Here is a 20,894-nt window from a genome sequence, read left to right as displayed (position 1 = left end):
TGGGCAAGCGGGCAGATGTGGAAGGGTGGCAGGCTTGGCAAATGCACGTGGGCTGGGAGGTAGGAGCAATACTAACCAAAAACGACCGTGCAATTCAGTTGTGTCAAGGTAGAGACAGAGCAGGTTCGGATTTTCCAAAGGTGAAAGGGAGAGGTGTTCACTGAAGAGTCCCAAAAGGATAATGGTTGGAGGGAGGGGATGAAATCGAGGGGTGAAAATAAAAACTGGATGATCCTAAACTGATGTGTGCTGGAGGTTGTCGGCACACAGCCTTCGAGGCCAGAAAGTTTGGTGGTGTTTCACCTGACCTGGCTAACACGGGCTGTTCAGGCTTGTGAGCTTTGCCTTTGGAAATGCAATTTAACTTCTAACGTATTATTTCCGGGGTTTCTCACATTTGCTGGCTCTGGGAGCTTTTCCCTGCATTAAGGCTAAGCCATTCAGAGCGTGTCAGCGTGTAGCTGTCTCCTTGTCTTTACAAAAGGACAAAAAGGACAGAAAAAAAGCCCCAAAAGCACTTCCACTCATTACGCACGGTCCGTGTGCGGATTGTGGGAGCCCTCCTGTTGCATCAGGGTGACAAGGGACACAAAGCAAGTTGTGAGATCCCAGCTTGTGCTTTGTATTTGGCATTAATCCTGCCTGTGCCTGCTAATTCAGAGCAAAGTGTAGGATCCCCTTGGAACAAGAGGCTCGGAGTCACCAGCAGTGAGCAGGGAGGTGAGCAAGAAGGATTGGCTGCACCGACATCAGATGGAGCCTGCCTGGGATCTGTCCCGAGAAAGTGACCACAAAAACACCCGATAAAACCTTCACCTAATGAATTATTTCCAGTTAACTAGTGCTGGGAGCCTCGCTTTGGTTTCTGGTACAAAATGAGGTACTTGGGGAAAACTTTCACCGTTTCCATGCGCGCGGTAAATATTTGGAAGGGGCCTATCAGGAGATCAGCACAAACAGCTGCTAAGCCCGCCTGGTATCGAGGGAATATTCGGCTGATAATTGAGCTGAGATTTTACTGGATTTAGATTTGAAGGCTGCAAAGTTTGTGGCAGAACAGACCCTGATTTTCGCTGATAAGGAGGAGTTTGCTGGAGGGAAACAGTGCAAAGCTCCCTACAGAAGGCTTTTAAATCTCCTTTTTTCCCTCTAGTGCCGGCAACTGTCTCTTCTGATAATAGCAGCAGCTTCCCAAAAACGTTATAGGGGACCTGTTTGCATTCCTTTATGCCAAGCAGTGGTTTTGTGTGTCTTGTGTTTGCAGTCTTCATCCGCCTGTCCTCCTTCCTTCTCTTATTGCACTTTTTCACGTGCAAAAACCAGCCCGGTGGTCGAAAAGAACAAGCAGAAGAATCCTGCCTCTTCACCCGTACAAAACCAAAATAAATACCCGCTATTTGCCGTGTGTTTTGCCCAGATTTGATCCCCGTGGCCTCGTCCATCCCATCCCCTCCCTGGGGCGTCAGCAGGGAGCTGGAAAAGAACAGCAAGCGGTCTGAAACGTGCAGGGAAATGCTCACAGCTCTGACACCAGGGTTTTGTCATTTCAGGGTGACTGCTTTTGAAATACAAACTTGCCTATCGAAATCCTTTCCCTCACTCGGAGCCTTTGCCAGTTCGACAGCGTGCACTTTAAAATAGAAAACAGTTGTTCAAGGCAATGGGGATGACCTCCGGGCCCTATTTTGCTGGGCTGCCACGTCTGTGCTCCCAGGTATCGGGAGCACAGGATGCTTGGGTGGATGTTTTCAATTTCAGGCTGTTAGCATTCATCTCAAAGGCTCGAATATGACTTTTATTTAGTTCCTCGCACACAGGAGCCCAGTGGCGTGGCAGAGCGGTGAGCGATTCCTTCCCCAGCCCCCGTGTCACTTCCAAGGTAGATATCAGGGACAAAGTAAATATAAATTTTTAATCTAGACTCATTTGCTGCAAATTGTTGCTGGAAGTTCATTCGTCTCTATCTTGGAAGACATACATATTACCCCCAGAATATGATTTTTAAAACTTAATACTCTATTTTTTATCAAAAATTGCTTGTAACTTCTTTTACAAATGTTCAGGCGGCTTTTAATGGCACAATTTAAAAACTTGCAAATGGAATTTGACCCTTTTTCTACAGAGTGAAATCATCTGAAGAAGCGAAATCAAATAATAAAGTTAAACTGTTTCAATAATGGTCCTCTCCTCTTCCCCCACCGTAAGACTTTTGCTTTATTTTAATTTCCTCGCTGGAAATTGAAAACCATGTAAGAGTGATTTGATCAAACTGCGGAAATATGTTTTCTTGTTAAGGAAAAAAACGTCCCCACAGTATTTTTATACATTTTGAGAAACAATATGCTGGCAGTGTATTACAGAACCTAAAGAAATTTGACGCCGTGTTTTTTTTTTTTAAATTGCACAGCCTATTTATTGTTCTAGCCATTAGTTTTGTGTGACATATTATTAACCTTTAGAATTTGTCAAATATAAGCAGCATAAATAGAAATAATGACACGAAATAATAATAAAAATAAAAGAGGTGGGTTTTTTTTAGGTGGAACGTTGTACAATGGAACTTGATTGTGAAAAGCGTTTGGCTGTGAAATTGTCTCCCAAGGGAGCTGGCGGCGCGCTTCACACCTGGGTCACTTAGAAATAGCCCCGACAAAAGGCCTGGAAAAAGCACTGTTGGTGTAGGGACATACAGCATAGGGAGAAGGCAGCCTAATTAGATGACCTAATGGCTCTCTTACAGCTTTTAACTTCTGTAATTGTTTAAGCTCTGCGCATATTAAGTATACATCAAAACTCGTAAACAACTGAAATCATTTGGGTTTTTTAGTGGTGCCTTTGGCCGGTAAAGTCATCCAGGGAAAATTGCTGCCCCCAGAAATAATGGGGTCGTGTCACTGCTTAGTAAAATACCATTAACTTTGAGTTTTGGTCCAAAATAGAGTAGTCTCTGTTTGCAGGCACTGCCCAGTGCAAAACTTGGCATAGAGCTTTCTGGTTAAGAAATGGCTGCTGCAGCACACCTTGCTGCCTCTTAAAGGGTGTTTCAATCCCTGCATCGAGCTGAGAGCTCTTTGCTGCTTTTTTGGTCTTTGTTTGATGCTTTCTGTATCCCACTTCCTAGTTTTTGTTCACTGTTTTTGTTGATTGTAGCTCTGCTGGCGTGGAAGAGTAGTCCAAGTCCACTGCAGGAGAAAGGCTCAGGCTGCCAGCTGCACAAAGGGGTCGTGCAACCACAGTGCTGCTTTAAGGACAGGAGGTAGCTTTAGGGGAAGATAAACCAGGAGACTGCTCCTAGCACAGATCAACACCAGGTCAGCACTACGTCCCTTCACTGTCCCCCATCATGACCAGAAGTCTCCTGGCTGCACGTTTCTTGGTGCTGCTGAGCCCAGGAGCTGGCAGCAAGCTCGTTGTGCTCGAGCTGAGGGCACGGCTGCTTTCTGCCGGGCTGTCAGATGGCAATTTGGCTGTCCAAATCGACCCGGCCCAGCCAAGGTGAGATCTTTTTACCCCCTTAGCTGCCTCTCCGGCCACATTCTCAGCAGCTGGGCTCGCCTCTCCCCTCTGTGCCCCCTCCCGGGCAGGACGCTGCTGTTCAGGCGCTGCGCGAAGCACTCAGCGTGTGCCAAGTGTCTGAGGGATGCACCTGATTTGCATAGATTTGAATAATGTGTGCTTTATTGTGCCATTAAGCCTTCAATAAAAAGGAATTGCTTTATATAATTCAACAATGGGTTTATCAAAACACTCTAGATGAAAGTCTCTGGCAGAGGCTGGTTTTAACCATCTGATAAAAGGTGTTACAAACTTCGGAGATCTGCTTTTTTTTTTTTTAAGTGGGCCATTAAAAGCCACCTGTCAGACTGAAGCAGGAGCATTTACAATGACCTGATCTCTGGTTCCCAAACCCACTCCAAACCTCCTTGTGGAAAAGCAGCTTCGGTCTTCAACGAGAGCGCTCAGCAGCCAGGCAGGAGGGAGACAGGCTGAGGAGGAGAAGGAGATGGGAGATCTTGGGTCTCCCCACAAAAATACAGCTCGAGGAAGGCAGCCAGCCCTTCCCTAGCTGCTCTGCACCATGGTGACATGTGCATAGGTCGTGTAAAAACACGAGCAAGCTCGTGGCAAGGCCAGCTGTGGGTTACATCTTCAAGCAAGATAACCACGAAGTTGCTGGTTGAATTATCCACACGTTCTCCTCTGTGCCTGCAGAATACAGTCCCCAGGCTCCAGCTCTGGGTTGTCATGCATCTCGCAGAGGGCACGGGATGCCCTTCACTCCTGGCTGACCTCGCATCGAATTCTCCATCCCCCTCGCTCGGCGCCTGACTCATTTCATCAGGCTGAGCTTCGTCTTTGGGCTGGGCACGCAGGGATGAGATGCGCCTTGAGTCACGGTTCAAAAAGCAGGTGCCCCAACTGCTGCTGTCAAAAACAAATCCATGGGGCTTCATTTCTCGTGCTGCTTTTGCAGTTCCTAACTGCAGCTTGTCTCGGGGAAACGGTTGGGTTTGACGGACACGAGAGTGTTTTTTCCTTGTAGATTTAAGACCGGGATTAGCTGCAACAAGATAATCTTGTTCTTGGCGTATTCCTTTCAAATTAGCTCGCGACTGCCTGACAGATTCTGGATGCATCATTCTATAAAGTGTACGTCCTCGCTTTGCATGATAAATAGAAACAGGGCCCTGCAGGCGGTGAAATACTAAACAATTCCTTTACCTCTGCCCCCAGCTATCCCTGGTACTGCAGATAGATTAAAAATACGTGGCAGGATGAGGGTCAGAGGCAAATAACTGGATTTTATTTAGGTTTCTGCGTGGCTGGGGTCTGCTGTCACTTGCTTGGGGACAGCACCAGCCACCCGGGCTGGGCTCTTCCAGCACCAGTGACGTGTGGGAGCTCTTCATGGTTCAGGCTGGGACCGGGGGAACAGATAGGAGGGAGGCCTGTGACCTTGAGGAATGAAATAAAACTAAAAATCCCATGGAAAAAAAGAAAGATCATGCCCGTGGGGACTCGTAATGAAAGTTTCTGCTGCACGCTGCGGGTTCATTAGTTGGAAAGGGCAGAGGAGGAGAAAGGATCCTGCTTGGGGCTGAGACGAGCTAAATTACCCTCCAAGCCCCTTCAGCTCTGTGACTAAGAGCTGCATAATAAACTTTATATTCCCTTTCTTACCTGTTTAGCATGTTCAGGAGGCTCGGGATGCTTTGATGCCATTGCAGGGGCCTGAAATGCCTCTCAGGTCACCCGTGGTCCAAAGAGCAGAGGAGGGAGCGGAGAGGGGCTGTTGGGAGAGCTGGAGAAGGGAATATTTGTGTTCAGAGAAGAGATTCAGAGCATCCCTCAGTCAGGTGAGCCCAACGAGAGCCGAGATGTACAGCAGGGGAAGGCACAGGGAGCGTGTGGAGGACGTGAGCTGGTGGATCGATGCAGGTGGGAAGGAATTTAGGGTAGAGGAAAGTCTCTGGTGTCCGAGCAGCAGGGACCAGGAGCAGCAAGTCCTCAGAAAGGTCTCCAGAGGTGATGGCAGAGGCAGGAGTGACTGCTTCTGAAGCAGAGCATTGCACCGTGATAGCGAGGGGCTGCATGCAGAGAGCCCAAGAGGCTCTCGAAGCCCCCGTTTGCCCGCGTTGGCTGGAGGATGATGAGCACGAGCGTGTTTGAAGCAGAGCCGCGCTCCACGATTCGAGCAGGGGAAGCAGCAGAGCTGCAGACGCGTCCTGATTAATCCAGCAGGACTTAAAAGCAAATACATTAAAAAGAGATTAGAGCAGATGATCTCTTCTTGGCTTCTTCAGTTCTTCCGTCGTACTTTTCCTCCCACCAGCGCTTCGCTGCTGGCTTACTCCCTCGGTCTCTGCAGCTCACCCTGAGCACGAGGACTCGCTGTATCGCCCCAGCCCTACAACTCCACGTTGGCACAGCACGGAAAGGAAGGTGCACGATCCCTCTGGATGAAAATAAACTTTGTGCTCAGTGCCTGCTCCCCCACCAGAAGCCTCTGCGCTGCGTTTCCGCAGTTGCCTTCCCTGTGCTCTCTCCATTACCCCTGGTAATTGAGTCGCCCGTGGGATATAGCACAAGGATATGCTTGGATGCTTCACGGGGAAGGCATTTTGTGGAGCTGGATCCCTTTGCTGGGGGTGGGGAGGAGATGTGGAAATCTGCAGTCCTAAACAAGGCAGGCTGCAGCTTACCTTCTTGGTCTGTAGCACAGGTATTTGTCTACCTTGCATGGACCAACTAATCGTTGTTGCAATCATTACAGTAAATACGAGATATGAAAACAGTTTTACGTTTCATTTCGCTTGCTGTCATCTTTTTTTTTTTTCCTTCTTTTTTTTTATAGCACAGCAGTAATTTAATTGCATCGTTTGACTCCTGTTCCCTTTTTTCAGTGTCTCGGATCGTATCGAGTTTCTGTTGAGCATTTAAAGTACAGTAGTACAACCTAATGCCTAATGAAAAAAGCAATAATTATTTCATTAATACCAGGCTAGAGTTTAGCTTGTCCATACTAAAAAACAAATCAGCTCTCACTGAGTGTATCAGGTAAAATAGTGATTCTCAGCTTTTTTTCCCTGGGAAACAAAAGGAAGCAGTCTCTTGATCCTGCGCTTCCAGGCTCAAACTTGCACTCTCAGCTGACTGCTGGGACATCCCGATCTCACAGAAATGTGGGTGGGATCAGGGCCTGACTTAGGTAAAACCATATTTTAGTTTCTGGGCTGTGCTGTTGCATTTTGTCTCTCTAATACCAGAGAGCAGAGCGTGTAGTGGGAGCATCCACAACGCTGCTGCTCTGGCGTGGGAGAGGGCTGCCCGCCCGCTGTATCGTCATGCTCATCGATTCACGTTTTATCTGCAAATTATTTTCATGCTCGTGTTTGCAACACGACCCTTTTTTTGTTCAAAAAGGGTCGTGTTCAAATAGGGTTTAGGAATAGGTAGCCACTCCTGGTGCAGCTGCTCACTGAAACCAGATCCAGAGGCAGGAGCTTTGCAGTCCAGAAAGGCAAGACTGTGAGGACAGCGTAAAGCAAACAGGAGGCAGTGTTTGGGGACTCGGTGGTGTTCTCCGTGTCGATGCAGGCAGGGCCGTGGTGGTGTGACCCGGAGCTGAGCTCTGGAAATGGATGCTGAACCCTCGAGTCCCGGCGTGCTGCTCTTTGTGATAGTGCTGCTGATGGGTTCGGAGCTTAATCCCATTGTTTGCCATAAACTGCTCCTTGGTTATTGAATTTAGGGAGAAATACAAGCCTGGCGCAGCGCTTGACTTCTTAATAGCTGGATTTTATTAAGTAAATGTGTTTTTTATGACGACGAGGGCTTTGATTGTTAGCAACGTTGGGTTTAGCTTTGCTAGCTGCGCGCTGGAAGCTGGCCAAGCGCAGAAATACGGTTCGTGCCCCGGAGCTTGTGCGATCCGAAAAAAAAAGATGATGCTGGGGGAAGAGGGAGGGTGCAACACACCGTGTAACATCAGCTTCTCCTCTTCCTTCCCTCCCCGCAGACTGTGCCGAAACCCATAGCGCTGGAGCCCTGCTTTGGCAACAAAGCCGCCGTTCTCTCCGTGTTCGTGAGGTTGCCTCGAGGACTTGGGGGTATACCACCACCAGGACAGTCAGGTGAGGAACATCCTTGTCTCGGCTGGCTTGGTATTAACTTCGGGGCTCCTTCCCCAGCCTCAGCGATTCGTTCACCTTGGGGTTTCAGACTTGTAATTGCTGTGTCCGCACTGCAGCTGGTGTGGATGTGCTCAAGTGATTTGAAGGTGGCTGGCTTGGCCCCTGCTAGCTTCCTACCTCAGGTTTGATTCAATTCCTCGGGTCAGTTGGTGGATGAACACTCGATATTTGGATTACACTTTAATTTACAGCTGGAAAAAAAAAGTGCAAACTGTTACAGACCTGTTTGCGGGAGATACTTACGAAAATAACTCATCTCCTAGCTTGTTGACTTCATTCCCTGCTCCATCCGTAGAGGGACATCAGGTCCTTGCAAATCATCCATGTCCTGCTTTTAGCATCTTCAGACAGTGAGGTTTTCTCCATCCAGCTTAAGGTCTCCTTGGTCCAAGCCCCTCCTCAGTTAAACCTCACTGCACAGAGCTGAGACTTAGTCTGCTGGGCAGCTGGTGATTTAACTGGGGTTTCTCCAGTGCCCGAAGAGCACGGTAATCTCAAATTTTTAACCAGAGAATCTTAAAATGTTGCTTCTTGGCTTTGGGACGGGATGGTTTGGCTGTGAGCTAGTGGTTTATCCGTGGATATGGTGGGAGGAGGTTGCAGAGAAGAGGAATGTCCGGGAAGTGCAGTGAAACCTCCGTGCACAGGTGCTTTGAGCATTTATCCTAGCACACTTAAGGGTGCAGAGAAAGACTCCTCCCTTTAATATCTTGTGTGTCTTATCCATTAATACCCACGCATCTTATTTCCAGCTTCTTCTACTGCAGTTGCTTTCAATAAAACATGCAGTATTTAAAAGCTTACTTCAGAGTAGCCTCTAGAGTTTAATCTCTCAGCCAGAATGCTTTTCTAGTTTGCTTTTTTCTTAAGAACAATTCAAAAAATAATATTCATCTCGTGGCTCGGAGGGTTTTTCTCAGCTGTGGTGAAAGAATTTGTTTCTGTGACTGTTTTGTTCTGTTGCCTCAGGTCTCGCTGTGGCCAGCGCACTGGTGGACATTTCACAACAGATGCCAATTGCCTACAAAGAGAAATCGGGTGCAATACGAAATCGGAAACAGCAGCCCCCTGCACAGCCAGGAACCTGTATTTGATGCATGGACATCAGAAACTGTATGGGGTTTTACACAAAACGGAGAAGTAACACCTAGGAGGAGGAAGATTTTCAAGTTGTGTCACAAGAGACTAGAAGCACTCAGAAAAACACAGCTTCCTTGAACCCAGCCTTTTCTCTCATCTACGTGATAGTCGGCTTTCTTTGACAACTGCTCCACTTAAGTTTTTACTGACACGTGGCTTCAGATTGCGCCTTTGTTCTCTTCGAGTTTAAAGTAAAATAATTTTATTGCAGGTCCAGAAACATCCGTTCCCCACCGTTCATGGTCAGTGTAAATAGAACAGTAGTACAATGAATGACACTCAGGTTTATACATGGAAAGTGCTTTGTAGTTCATGTATTTATCAAACTGTACAAAAAAAAAAAAAAAAAGATGCAGTGTTTACAGGTGTCAGCTCTCAACACATAAACACTACAATTAGTCTTCAAGGCATCTTCATCCTTTTCATTTGATATATATATGTGTTTATTCCCGCGTTATTTAAGTGGAACTCTCTTCCAGATACAATTTTTTTGTAGTAATTATGGTCCACAACGTCAGGAAGGCAAGAGCTAGGGTGGTTTAAAGGGTGATGTCGTGTGTTGCTCAGACCACGTGCAATACCTGGAGGAGCTGAGTGTTGCTGTTTGAAGGACTCAGTGTTTACATAGTCTTAACCTACTTGGAGTACACCACACACAAGTGCCTAGACTTGAACAGATCTAGGGAGTGAGGAGACTACTACACGCATTTCTTTTTAACATAATTATGTTCCTTTTAAATATATATATACAGAGAGAGAGAGAATGTCACTCAAGGCAATCTGTGATCTTTATAATATATCACGTGCAGTCAGGGGAAAATAGCATTTTCCTGACCCACCAACTACTCAGCCAGATGGAAATATCTGGAGGGAAAGCAGAGTTTCAGTATCTCAGAAGAAAACTCCTGGCTTCATCGGCGCATTTAATAGAAGCAGCTTGTGTTCTAGGTCAGATACGTTACATTTCTTCTGTGTTTCTTTGCCCATTTGGCCTCTTTCCCTCCCCTTTCCCTCAGGCCATTTTTCTGGACAAGAGCCGAGCTGTGCCGGTGCACGGAGGCGCTGCTCCTTGGCAGCAAGACTTGTCCCATCTCCTTACTGGGTGTAAAAAGCAACACTCCGGGTGCGAGGTCATTTGAGGACGAGGAAAAAAAAAACTTAGGCAGAGCAGCTTCATTTGGCCACAGGTTTGGATTTTCCATGATTAAATGATGTTCCCCGTGTGGGTTGAGTGTTCGGATCAGGTCTTAGATGCTGAAGACGGTGGCTTGTTGGTGTAAGGAAGGGATTTGGAAAGAGCTAGAAAAAAAGGCTTGGCTTTTGGAGGATGTGTCAAACCATCTGGCCCTTTTTTAAAGCGAATTAGTTGGGATTGTGTTTGGAGGTTCGAGGTGGGGCTGTACCTGTCTGTGCGTGCTGCTGCACGACGTCTCTGCTGGTGGTGGATCCAGTGGATCACGACGGGTGCATGTGGTGCAGTGCCGGGACCACGCCAAGTGGTGGTGGAGGAGATATGATGGTGATGTGCCAAACGAGGCACAAAATCATAACTTAATCACTGTATGTGTGGTTCCAATTGGATTGCTGGTTTCTTAGGAGGACATCTGGTATTTATACAAGGGAGAAGCAACAAACCAGGGGGACTGAAGGGAGCTGTGGTCCAACCTTCTGGTCTGGTAGCACCCTTTTCCCCAAACGCCACCCGAGTAACTGCATCTTTTTTTGTGCACGTTTTGGTAATCCATCCATCACATATCAGCCACTTGTTCCTTTTTGTTAGTACGTGTTTCGAAGAACCTTTTTGGAGCGCAGCATTGCAATAAAGATGTGAGCTGCTGTGTGTGTCCGGGCGGTGGTGACGGGGGACAGCCTGCTGATCGAGCAATCTCGGTGGATTTTGATGCTGAGCTGGTGTGTCATTTACCAAATCCAACAGAACTGCAGAAAAAATAAGGTGGAGAAATGCATAGATACATATATTTGTATATATATGTTTGTATGTATATTCCCCAATCTGCTTCTGTACCAGAAGTGTAAACTCCCTCTGGGGAAAAGAAATTGAGGTGGGGGGAAAGGGATGAGCGATGTCTTTCAGAATGAAGGGTTTTAGGCAATTAAGTTGTAGCTGATGCACAGATTACCTCAGACAGATTCATCTCCTGCACATATTTTGTGACTTTCTATGTGTATAGGGCTAACCTGGAGTAGACTGTACCAGAGAAATAATACTGGACTACAATTCCTCCCCTGCTCTAACTGCTTGTGCTTTCAGTTGTGATGCGCAGCCTCATGCTCAGAAACATCTTCTCCTGCTTCTCTGTCCCTTTTGGGGTGGAGATCTGCCAACCCAAATTAAGAAAACTCTCGTGCTTAAGTCTCTGTATTCGGGACAGCACTTCAGCAGTGCTAAAAGCTGCTTCTTTCCTGGAAGGAAACGGCTTTCTGAACAACAGGCCTGGGAGGGTGATGTATTTGCACGTTACCAAAAGGACAGGGATGATTTTCCCCCAGAGAGAGCTGGGTGGTCTGGTCTCAAAAGGAGGAACATGCCCAGAAGCGAGGTGTCAGGTATTCAGAAAACGAGCAAAAATGATCAAACTTTGATGATTAGCAGAACCAAAAAAAAAAAAAATGTAAATAGAGGAACAAGATTTATTTATATAAATCAAACAAAACGGCTCCTTTTGGATGTAGCTCTGCTCTGCATCTTATCTCCATACTGATGAGGGAAAAAGAGAACTCTCATACATATCTCTGCTGCAAACAGTTTCATCCCAGCTTGAAGGTAAAATAGAGACGAGGATGGGAACGGATGGGGGGGAAGGACTGCTGGTGGTTTATCACCGGGCCAATATCAGAAGTGAAGGATTTGTGGGGTTGTTTCCCTTGGAGGTGAGGGGGGAAAAAGAGCAACCTGATTTCATGGGAGAATCTGTAAATAAATGAAAAATAACACACCAATTTTGCACTTGTACATAAACTATACAGTAGTGTGCAGAACGTCGAAAGATTTAAAGTGTATATAAACCAGAAAAAAAAATATTGAATGTATTTTTGATGCATTTTAAATGATGTATGAGTTTTGTCTTAATAACTTCTTCATATGATGAGCATTAGATAACTTTCCAGAGCTTTAAAGAAACATCAAATTATCGTCCTGATATCTTGCGGTGTAAAGCAGGGAGGCATAACTTGACTTTATGTATTCAAATGTGTTTCACTTAAATGTGTAAGCAAAGTAAAACAAGGCTCTTCTGTTTGAAAGGGAAAGAACCAACGCTTGAAGACAGGTAATAAATGTACTTAAAGTAGTCGTTACCTGGAGGATTAAGTCAGCAGTTTAAGCCTCTCCTATTAAGATTGTGCCAGTGATTTCCATTCAAAATCACTATTTTCAAGCGTTTGTAACTGGCTGAAATTCAGCATTCAAGGTCTCAGCCCTCAGAACGCTTTTATTTTTTGAGAGTAGCCTTTACAAAAATCAAGAAGAAACGTTGCGGCCCTCTTATTCTAGAAAGCAATGGTGCCACTGGATCTCCAAAAAAAAAAATTAACATTTTTGCTTCGCCATTGCCCATTTTTTAGCCCCAAATTTTCTCTGGACTGTTGTAGGATGAGTGATAGGAGACCCTTTCCATGATAGGGGTCAAGATGTTGGATACAAGATTTGTAGGACACAGCTTCTGAGTTGTTGCCACTCTCATGGGGTTTAAAATGTGCTGTATTGAAAATGCCAAAATAAACCTGTATGTGATGGGGTTATGCCTGTGATCAACACAGTTGTAGCGTATAATGTCCCCAAATTTGATGGTATGGTGCTGTAAAAGCACGACAGGCTCCACAAAGCCCTTGTTGGTAGATAGAGCTGGTTTGTACACTAAATATTGCCACAAAACATCGTTTTCTTGGTGGTAAACCCTTACCAAACCACGTCATCACGGTTTATGGTATGGTTTTAAAATGGCAGCTTGGCTTGCTGGCCCTCAATTAACCAAAATGAGCTTTTGGTGAAGTTTTTTGGCTCACCCGGGAGGCCAAAATAAAGCTCGAGGCCTGCCCAAAACCAGGCCGAGGCCCAGCGCCGCGGCACTCAGCCCATCTCCATCCATAACCACCGCCGTGCCAGCGGCTGCTTTTGCTTTTCCACCAAAACCCAAGCTGGGGACAGAGCCACCCCTCATGCCCTTGGCCATGCCCCTTTAAAAACCCTCCTTTTTCCCCAAAATGCGGATTTGTCAGCACTGAGCTTGCGAGAAAGCAAAGACTGGGCCCTGCGTGCCGGGAGCAACTTTTAAAGCAATCCAATCAATAATATAACCTGTGGACTTTTATTTTCCCTTGCCATCTCCTGGAATGCCACAGGGACAGGTGGGGAAGGGATTGAGCCTTTGGGGATTTCGGAGCCCCCCAAGCTTAGCAGTGAGGGCAGGGGGAGCAAAGGGAAGGGAGGTGCAGGCGTGTGCTCCTCATTTTCAGACACACTCTTGGCAATTTTGGTCAAATTCATGTTTTTTTCCATTGATAGCTGCTTGAACGAGATGAGTAGCCCATGCTGGGGGTGCTGCGTGCTGGTTTTTTTTATTTCATCTTGTGCTCCGGGGCAGGTTTGGTTGGGTTTGTATCGCTCCAACACTACACGTGGACGGCGTTCGTGCGTCTTCCAGGGACCGCAGCTCTCCAGGCGTTCCCTCCATCCCTCCACACCTCTCATCGGCTCCACAAACCTCACCAGAAGAAGGAAGAAAAATCATTGTGGAGGAGCTGAACATAAGTCAGTCCAATTTATTTTTTTTTTCTAAAAAAAAAGAAAAAACGGAAAGCAAAAAGAACATAACGACAGGTTTTATATTACTCTGAAATTTGTGCACAATAAATGTCCTTTACACTAGGATCCTTGAATTAATTGTATTCTGGATTATTTTATTTTTTTTTTGTCGTTCTGTAATTATTTACAATTCTTATCTGTGTTCGGACTTGAGCTTAGTTTGTTAATATGTATAATTTAGCATTTATTGCATTCATATGTAAATATGAGCAAGTATTGTAAACTATTTCATTGCTGGGGACTGTGGGTGTTATACATACACACATTTAGGACTGCAGTTTTTGGTATAATTTTTTGTATTGTAAAATAACAGCTAATTTAAAGCAGGAACGAGAAAATTATCGGGAGGTCTGTGCATTTTAAATACAAATGTGAAGTACATGTATATAAATAAAAGTAAATAATGCAAATCTTTCCTCTGAAATAAAAAGTAGACGATCTGGTTAAAAACTCCTTTTTGGTTTCTTTTTTTTTAAGACGGGTCTGGGGGGATAACTCAAGGTTACTTTTTGGGGATGAGTTGCACGTGGTGGAGCTTGAGGTGTTCGTGTCTCTCAAGCAGGCTGTGTTGGCTGTGCCAGGCACAAAATTTGGGAGGAGGGGAGGGAGGACATGTCCTCCACCGAAGCTGGAGGTCCCCACGGTGCCTTGTGATGTCCCCAAACCATCCCACCTGCTTCTCCGGGCAGGGGGAGAGCCTGGTCCCTTGGGTCCTGCGCTGTCTCCTGAGGCTGGTGGACAGGAGGAGCGTCCTTCAATGTCTTCATTGTGAAGGAAAAGGGGCTCATCCTCCCTGCATGTCCCCCAGGATGGTCTGGGAATTTATTTTCTGCAGCCTCCCAGCACTGGGGTCCTGGCTGCCGTGCTCCTTAACCTCCTGGGGTCAGGGGCAGCCTCACATCCCAGGGCTCAGGGCTTCTCATTTAGGATTTAAACAAACCCAATGGAAACATCTCAGCCCCTTCCCCTTCTTGCTCTTAATTCTCCCAGGACGCTGCCCCTTTGAATGAGAAGAGAAAAACTCTAGCATCCCCAGGACTGGATCACCAGGGGGATCTGCTGCCCATTTGGCAACCTTGTTGAATGCTGGATGCCCACAGAAGCGAGGCGACCTCCATTTCTTTTTATGTTGCTCTTCGGTTTCGAAATTAAGCACCGCTGAGACGAAGCGGAGTCGAACCCGGCATTTATGAGCCATGAAGGTTTGCATTCGGCGCCGTCTCCTAACACCGTTGTGCTCCTGCATCCCGTGGCATTAAGCCCAATTCCCCGAAATTGCCTCCGAGCCGAGCGCGCCGCTCCGAAAGCACAGCGTGCTGCGTCCAGACCTGAAATGAAGCGGGCAGGGGGTAGGGGTTTTAAAGGCAGTTTGAGCTCGTTTCGGACAGCAGGATAAAAGGCAAAGGTGTGGTGTGAGATGTTTCAGCCCCGCTCTGATTTTTCTTCTTGCCTTGGAGCAAAGAAAAGGTTGGCAGGGAGGGAAAGGGGCAGCGTGGAGCTGCGTAAGCCCCCGGGCTGGCTTTCTGCGCTGCCACATGCCCTTAGCACAGGGGGAAGGAGTCGGGGAAGCATTTGCTCCGCAGCATTTCTCTCCCAAACACTTCAATATCAATCATCTGCTCAAAGTGGGGAGGCAATTTTCAGTCTTTTTGTGAAAAGAGATCGATTTTAGCCCCCTGCAGAAAAGCCTGGGCTGGAGGTTGGGTGTCACCGCTCCTCAACCAAGGAGGAGACGGGGTTCAGGCAGCTCTTGGGTGGGCTGCATGTTGCTGGTTGGTACAAAAAGCATCTTTTGCCATGGTGGAAGCACAAACATCTGATTTTTCCCCATGAATGGGAAAGGGGGAGGTGTACAAATGAGCCAGAGCACTGCAGCTAACGCAGTTCAACATTTGGGCAAAACCACTTTATGGAGGTTTTTGTGTTTCTCCTTGTATATTTTTTTTCAGTTTTATTATTATTATTATTATTATTGTTTGGTTTTGTTTCTTATCCAAAGAAAGCAATGAAGCAGGGCATCAGGTGACAAAAATGATAACCGAGATGTTTTCAGAGGCATAAAAAAAGGTGAGGGACATCTTTTAAGAAGATGGCCAGCGGGACCTGCTGATGGGTCTCTGGGTGGTGGTGGAGCTTCAGGACCCTGTGTCACCATCGATGGGCTCCCAGCACTGCTGGGATGGTTGGAGGGGGACAGCGGCACCTCCCCATGCCATGCCTGCACCCATGGGTGCCCTCGGTGCCCTTGGAGGGCTGATTTCCCCTCGGGGACTGCAGAGGCTCAGTGACAAGCTCAGGCTTGGGCATCTGGACTGCGGATGTCTTAGGGGACATAAAACCTGTGCCCAACCCAAAGAGCAAGATCCGATGGTCCCAACCATCTTGGGGCACACGATCTGTCCCTTTTTCATTTAATTTCATTTCCCATTTTTCATGTCAGAGCTAATTTTGCGGTGCTTCCCTTTGGCTAACATCCACCGTCTCCTCACTTGGCACGGAAAGGTGACATTTTAATAACCAAGGCGAGGCGCAGCCACCCCTACCAGCACATTGCATGGAGGCAGAGAACCAGAAATTGTTGTTTCTGCCCTAAACTTCCCCTGGCAGTGCTTGTACAACAGCCGGGGGGGTTCATTTGTGCTGTCTGCAGCTGCAGTGTGACGGGGAAGGGGTGGCTGCACCCCCCCGGGTCCCACCAGTGTGTATCTCTGAACCACCAGGGATGCCCAGGCTCCTCTCTGCCCTATGGAGATCCAGAGGTTATAGGATTTGGGGTTTGTTTTTCTGGAAGTGAGGGAAAAGCACTTCACCTGCTCTTGCTTCAGCATCTGTCCCTGGGCTGTTGTGCCTGGTGGGAGGGAGCAGGGCTTGGTTTGGTTTTGGGCACAGGCAGTGCCCCCAAAACATACCCGACATGGAGATGGGGATCACGAAAAGCCCCCTCCAGCTTTCAGTGGAGCTCCTGCTCCAAAATCTCTTCTCTGCCCCAATGCAGGGCGATTCACTGGTGTGCTTGAGGCAGCTTGAGGGATACTTCACCTGGTCCTGTGCTCCTCAGCCCCAATCACACCAACACCAGCTGCACCAGTGCGTACCCCCAGCTACATGGACATAGCTCACGACTGTGGGCACCCCATGGACTCCTCCAGCACCGGCTCACAGCACCCAGAGAGGCTGAGGCCACACACGGGTCCCCCCCAGCCCCAGGAGGGTCCCCAACCCCACGTCCCAGCAGAGCTGGGTGCTCAGCACTGGCCCCCGTGGGGTTTTGGTGCTGACCTTGGGCACGCGGCTGCCTGCCAAGCAGCGGGGAAAATCCATCAAACCTGCAGTGTTTTCACAGCACATTTCAGGTTCATCCGGCTGGAACTTCCCCAGCACATTTTCGGTGTGTCTGCAAAACCTCCATGGACCAAACTGGGGTGGGGGGAGAGAAAAGTGGAAGGGGAAGGCTGCTGGGGAGGGATGAGGGGGTGAAAACTGGGGTGGAAGCCTGGAAACAGGCTGCAGCGGGGGGAAGACATGGGGAAATCAGGGTGGGAAGGAAAGAGGGCCCCAAATCCAGCCCTAACCCACAGGCTTTGCTCCCCCCTGCACTGTCAACAGCTTCATGCATGCAGAAAAGCAAAGGGGATTTTGGGGAGGGTAAGGTGCAACATTTCTGACCTTGATCTCACTTTGTGTTTAGGATCTGACTTGCATTTCACTCGGTATTTTTATGTAAATTTTATATACATTTGTTTTGTAGAATTATTTTTTTTTCACCTAAAATTGGCAAGAAAACATTCAATTTGCCTCTAATCAATTTCCACGTGATCCCTTTCTTTCTTTTTCTTTCTCTTTTAGATGCCAAAAATAGCTCACAGATGCTGGCGGCACGAACAAACGTCTCCCCGGCCGACGTGAACCGCTGCCCTCCCTTCTCCTCCACCTCCCCTCCTCCTGTGCTGGCACCAGCTTTGAGCTAAACCTTCCCCCAAATTTCCCCAGAGCCCTGCACGTGTCCTCTCCGTGTCTTCAGCACCAGCAGCCCCAGGATGTGCACGGGGCCGTGTCCCCTCCCTGGGTGGCACCGATGCCTCTCCGTTGGGTTGTGTCTCAGCAGAGCTGGTTTCTCATCTTTCTCCCTCCTGGCTGGGATGCAGAGGATCAGAATTGGGTTTTCAGCCAAGCACAAAGTCTCTGAGCCCCACTGCTCTGCCAGCCCCCCAAAAATCCCCCCATTTCCTCCAGCTGCCCTTACGGTGCAGCACCAGAGGATGCACCAGCATGGGCACGGCCCCTTAAACAGGATCAGGGGGTCAGGAAAATGCATGTGTGCTTTATTCATGGATATGTTTGAATATTGACTCGTACAGAAGAGATAAGTACAGGCTATACCCCGGCCGTACAGGCAGACACCACCCATCCTCCCCTCGGTGCACACATGCACCTCACCCTGCCACCCGCGGGGTTATTGCTCCAGCACCGTTTTCCCTCCCTGCTCACCCTCTTGTTTTGGTGTTTGTACACACAAAACATCTCACAGGCCTTCAGGATGCAAGGAACTGCCAAACCACTGCGAAAAATGCCACGGAAAGAGAGTTCAGTGGCTACAGAGGGTTGGGCTGGTCAATTTTTTGTTTTTCCCCTCCGTTTTTCTTCTTTGTGCTTATGGAAGTCCCCAGGTAGGGAGCGATTCCCAGCAAGTCGTCTCCCTGTCTCTCTGGGCTCACTCAGTCCTTTCCCTTTACAGGCAGCTGCTGTGGCTTCGGTGGTCCATCGAGAAGCTTAAAAATGAAGATCCGGGGTTCGCTTCGTGGTGCTCAGCGGAGCTGAAAGTTCTCCAAAAAAATCCCTCTTCACAAGGGAAAACAAATGGTCTGTGCCCTCCTGTTGGGGGGATGTAATCAGGTCTCCTACCTCCCAAAGGGCTCCTCAAAAAACATCTTTTTTTTGCAAAGTTTCGTTTGTGAATGCACTGGGAGGGAGAGCGGACGTTAAACATTGGCAAAAAGGGTGAAATGGTCAGGAAAATTCATGCAGGTTTTTGGATTTATTTGTTTTTTTTGATCTCTACATGGCATTACCACCCACCCCATCCGCTGGCCTTTCCCTGCTGTGCGAGGCTCGCTGCTCCTGCCTCGCTTCGTCTTGGAGCATCCCCAGAGCCCAGGAGGAGGCAAAAGCTGGCCTGAGCCATGGTTTTGGGGATTCAGCTTCCAAATTCCCAGCACAGGACAAAGGATGAGGACAGCGAGGCCATTTCAGACCTGCAACACCAACTCTGCTTTTCAGACCCCTCCACCAAGACCATAACGAAGACCCAACTCGCCCTCTGGATTTGGCAGGGATCCCTACAGACCTTTACCGTTTTTTTCAGCCTCCGTGATCCGATCCACGGGGGTTGGCTGTCACCTTCTGCAGCCCGAGGGCACTTCTGCCATCCTCCCAAAACTGAGGACCTGAGAAGAGCCCGAAATGGGAACCGGGAGTCTCTTTGGCCTGCAGTGCTCGGGGACAGCTCACATCCTAAAACGCCTTTAAAGAGTGATAGAAATCCAGAGGAGATGCCAGCGCCTCTGAGAGTGGAATGGTTAGAAACAGGTTAAGATAAATCTGCCAAAAAGTGTAAACAGAGAGGATCCTGCTGTGGGACGTGGTCATGGAGCAGGTGACCCCTGGAGGTCTCCTCCGTCCCTAGCAGCCTGTATTAGGGTTCTCCACACCTGCTTCTCACAGCTTGCCAGCCCTAAAGGAGAGCTGAAGCTGGCTTGCCGGCTCTCCTGGCCACCTAGGAAAAGTCTGCTTCTGCTGGTTGGTTATCAGAGAAGGAAAGGGCAAAGTGGCATTTCGACACCACCGCCAGCGACCACGAGACAAAGACCACCCCTATACTCAGCCCCTGCAAGGAGACTGAAGGCTGGTGGAGACCCACCTTGAGCATAGAGCAGAGGGGGAGGCAAGGAGAGCTGCAAAAGGCTGCTCTCCTTGGGGGAGACACATTGGCAAGGGACACCGATGCCCTGGGTAAGGGGAAAATGACTGCAGCAGCTCAGAGCCTGGCTATGGTGCTCCGAAGGGAGGTCAGGGATTTGGGGGCTGTGCCTCAACCTCCCTGGCTGCATTCCTGGCACTGGGTGAGCCTCCTGGCAGGGGAGGTTATGCACATTTCGGCTCAGCCCAGTGCCTGGCATGCACAGCTTGGATTTTGGCATGTTTCAGGACCCTTTTAATGGTCCTGGGCTAGGACACCCAGGTGCTACAACCCCAAGGACCTCCCAGGTGCAGCCCTGCAGCCAGGATGCAGCCAGGAGGGTTTCTGTGCATCCACAGATGTCCGTTTGGAAACAAGAATGGGCTTAAATTGGACCAAAACCCAAAGGTTTCTCACCTTTGCAGTTTCTCAGCAAAGTCTAAGTATTAAAGCAAGGGAAGGTGTTCTGCAGGGAATGGAAATAAAAAACACTGGGCTTTGTCACGCCAGCTGCTGCTAAGCTTTTCCATGCATCTGTATGATAAAAAACTAATGTTGTTCCTTGGGGAAACATAAACCAAGGAGTGAACGGGCTGCTGCAAAGCTCATGGGGAAAACCTGGAGCTATTCCTGTGCCTCCCCGTGGCCATCAACCCGGGTGAGCATTTGTCCTGGGAAACCTTCCCACCCTTCCTTCCCATCTTCTTCATTGGCTGGATCTAGCAAGGGGATGAGCTCCCCAAAGGGCACAGGGAGACCTCAGCTCTCCTCCTCAGGGGAAGACCCTTGAGTTCTCACATATCCCAAAGCCACACATTTGCCTTCTTGTGCCCTGAGCAACCAGGGCGAGGTTTGTCCTCACCATCCCTCCTTCTGCATGGGTCAAGCACCAGCCTTGGCTTCAACCACCTTGTGGCTGAGCAGCTGGCACTTGATGGGGACACTGTCCTTCACGAGCCAACCTGGACACAAACGAGTTCCTCCACCAGCTCTTCAAGGAGGGGAACTGCAGCAATCCTACTGGTGATGTGATTTATGCCTTGACCTTTCTGGAGACTGGCTGGATTTCTGTCCCCATGGTGGTAGCTAGCAAACCTCTTGTATCCTCTCCCTTCCTTACAAAGATAATGATGTCCCCAAGTGAAATCTCTTTGCCAGACCAAGTGATGCTCAGGTAGCTCGTGAGAACAGGCTGTGTTGCACCCCCATAGAGCCCTACCCATGGGATCAAATTTACCCTGCACAGAGACGGCTCAGAGTGGGCTTACATTGCCCCCTG

General features: G+C 48.4%; 1 protein-coding gene across 1 annotated transcript in view; it reads left to right on the top strand.

Moving 5' to 3' along the window:
- Positions 1 to 12,613, top strand: part of ATRN (attractin) — a 144,045-nt gene extending 131,432 nt beyond the window's left edge. Inside the window, exons 28-29 of the mRNA XM_084517162.1 lie at positions 7,520 to 7,634; positions 8,664 to 12,613. Of these exons, the coding sequence (XP_084373288.1) occupies positions 7,520 to 7,634; positions 8,664 to 8,788 (240 nt within the window). The 3' untranslated portion in view covers positions 8,789 to 12,613. The remainder of the gene's footprint in view (positions 1 to 7,519; positions 7,635 to 8,663) is intronic.
- Positions 12,614 to 20,894: the final 8,281 nt, after the last annotated feature.

The sequence above is a fragment of the Aythya ferina genome (assembly GCF_964211825.1).
Source record: "Aythya ferina genome assembly, chromosome: 4".
Classification (NCBI taxonomy): domain Eukaryota; kingdom Metazoa; phylum Chordata; class Aves; order Anseriformes; family Anatidae; genus Aythya; species Aythya ferina.
The sequence above is the reverse complement of the archived record's forward strand: the minus strand, read 5'-3'. Positions and strand labels throughout refer to the sequence as shown.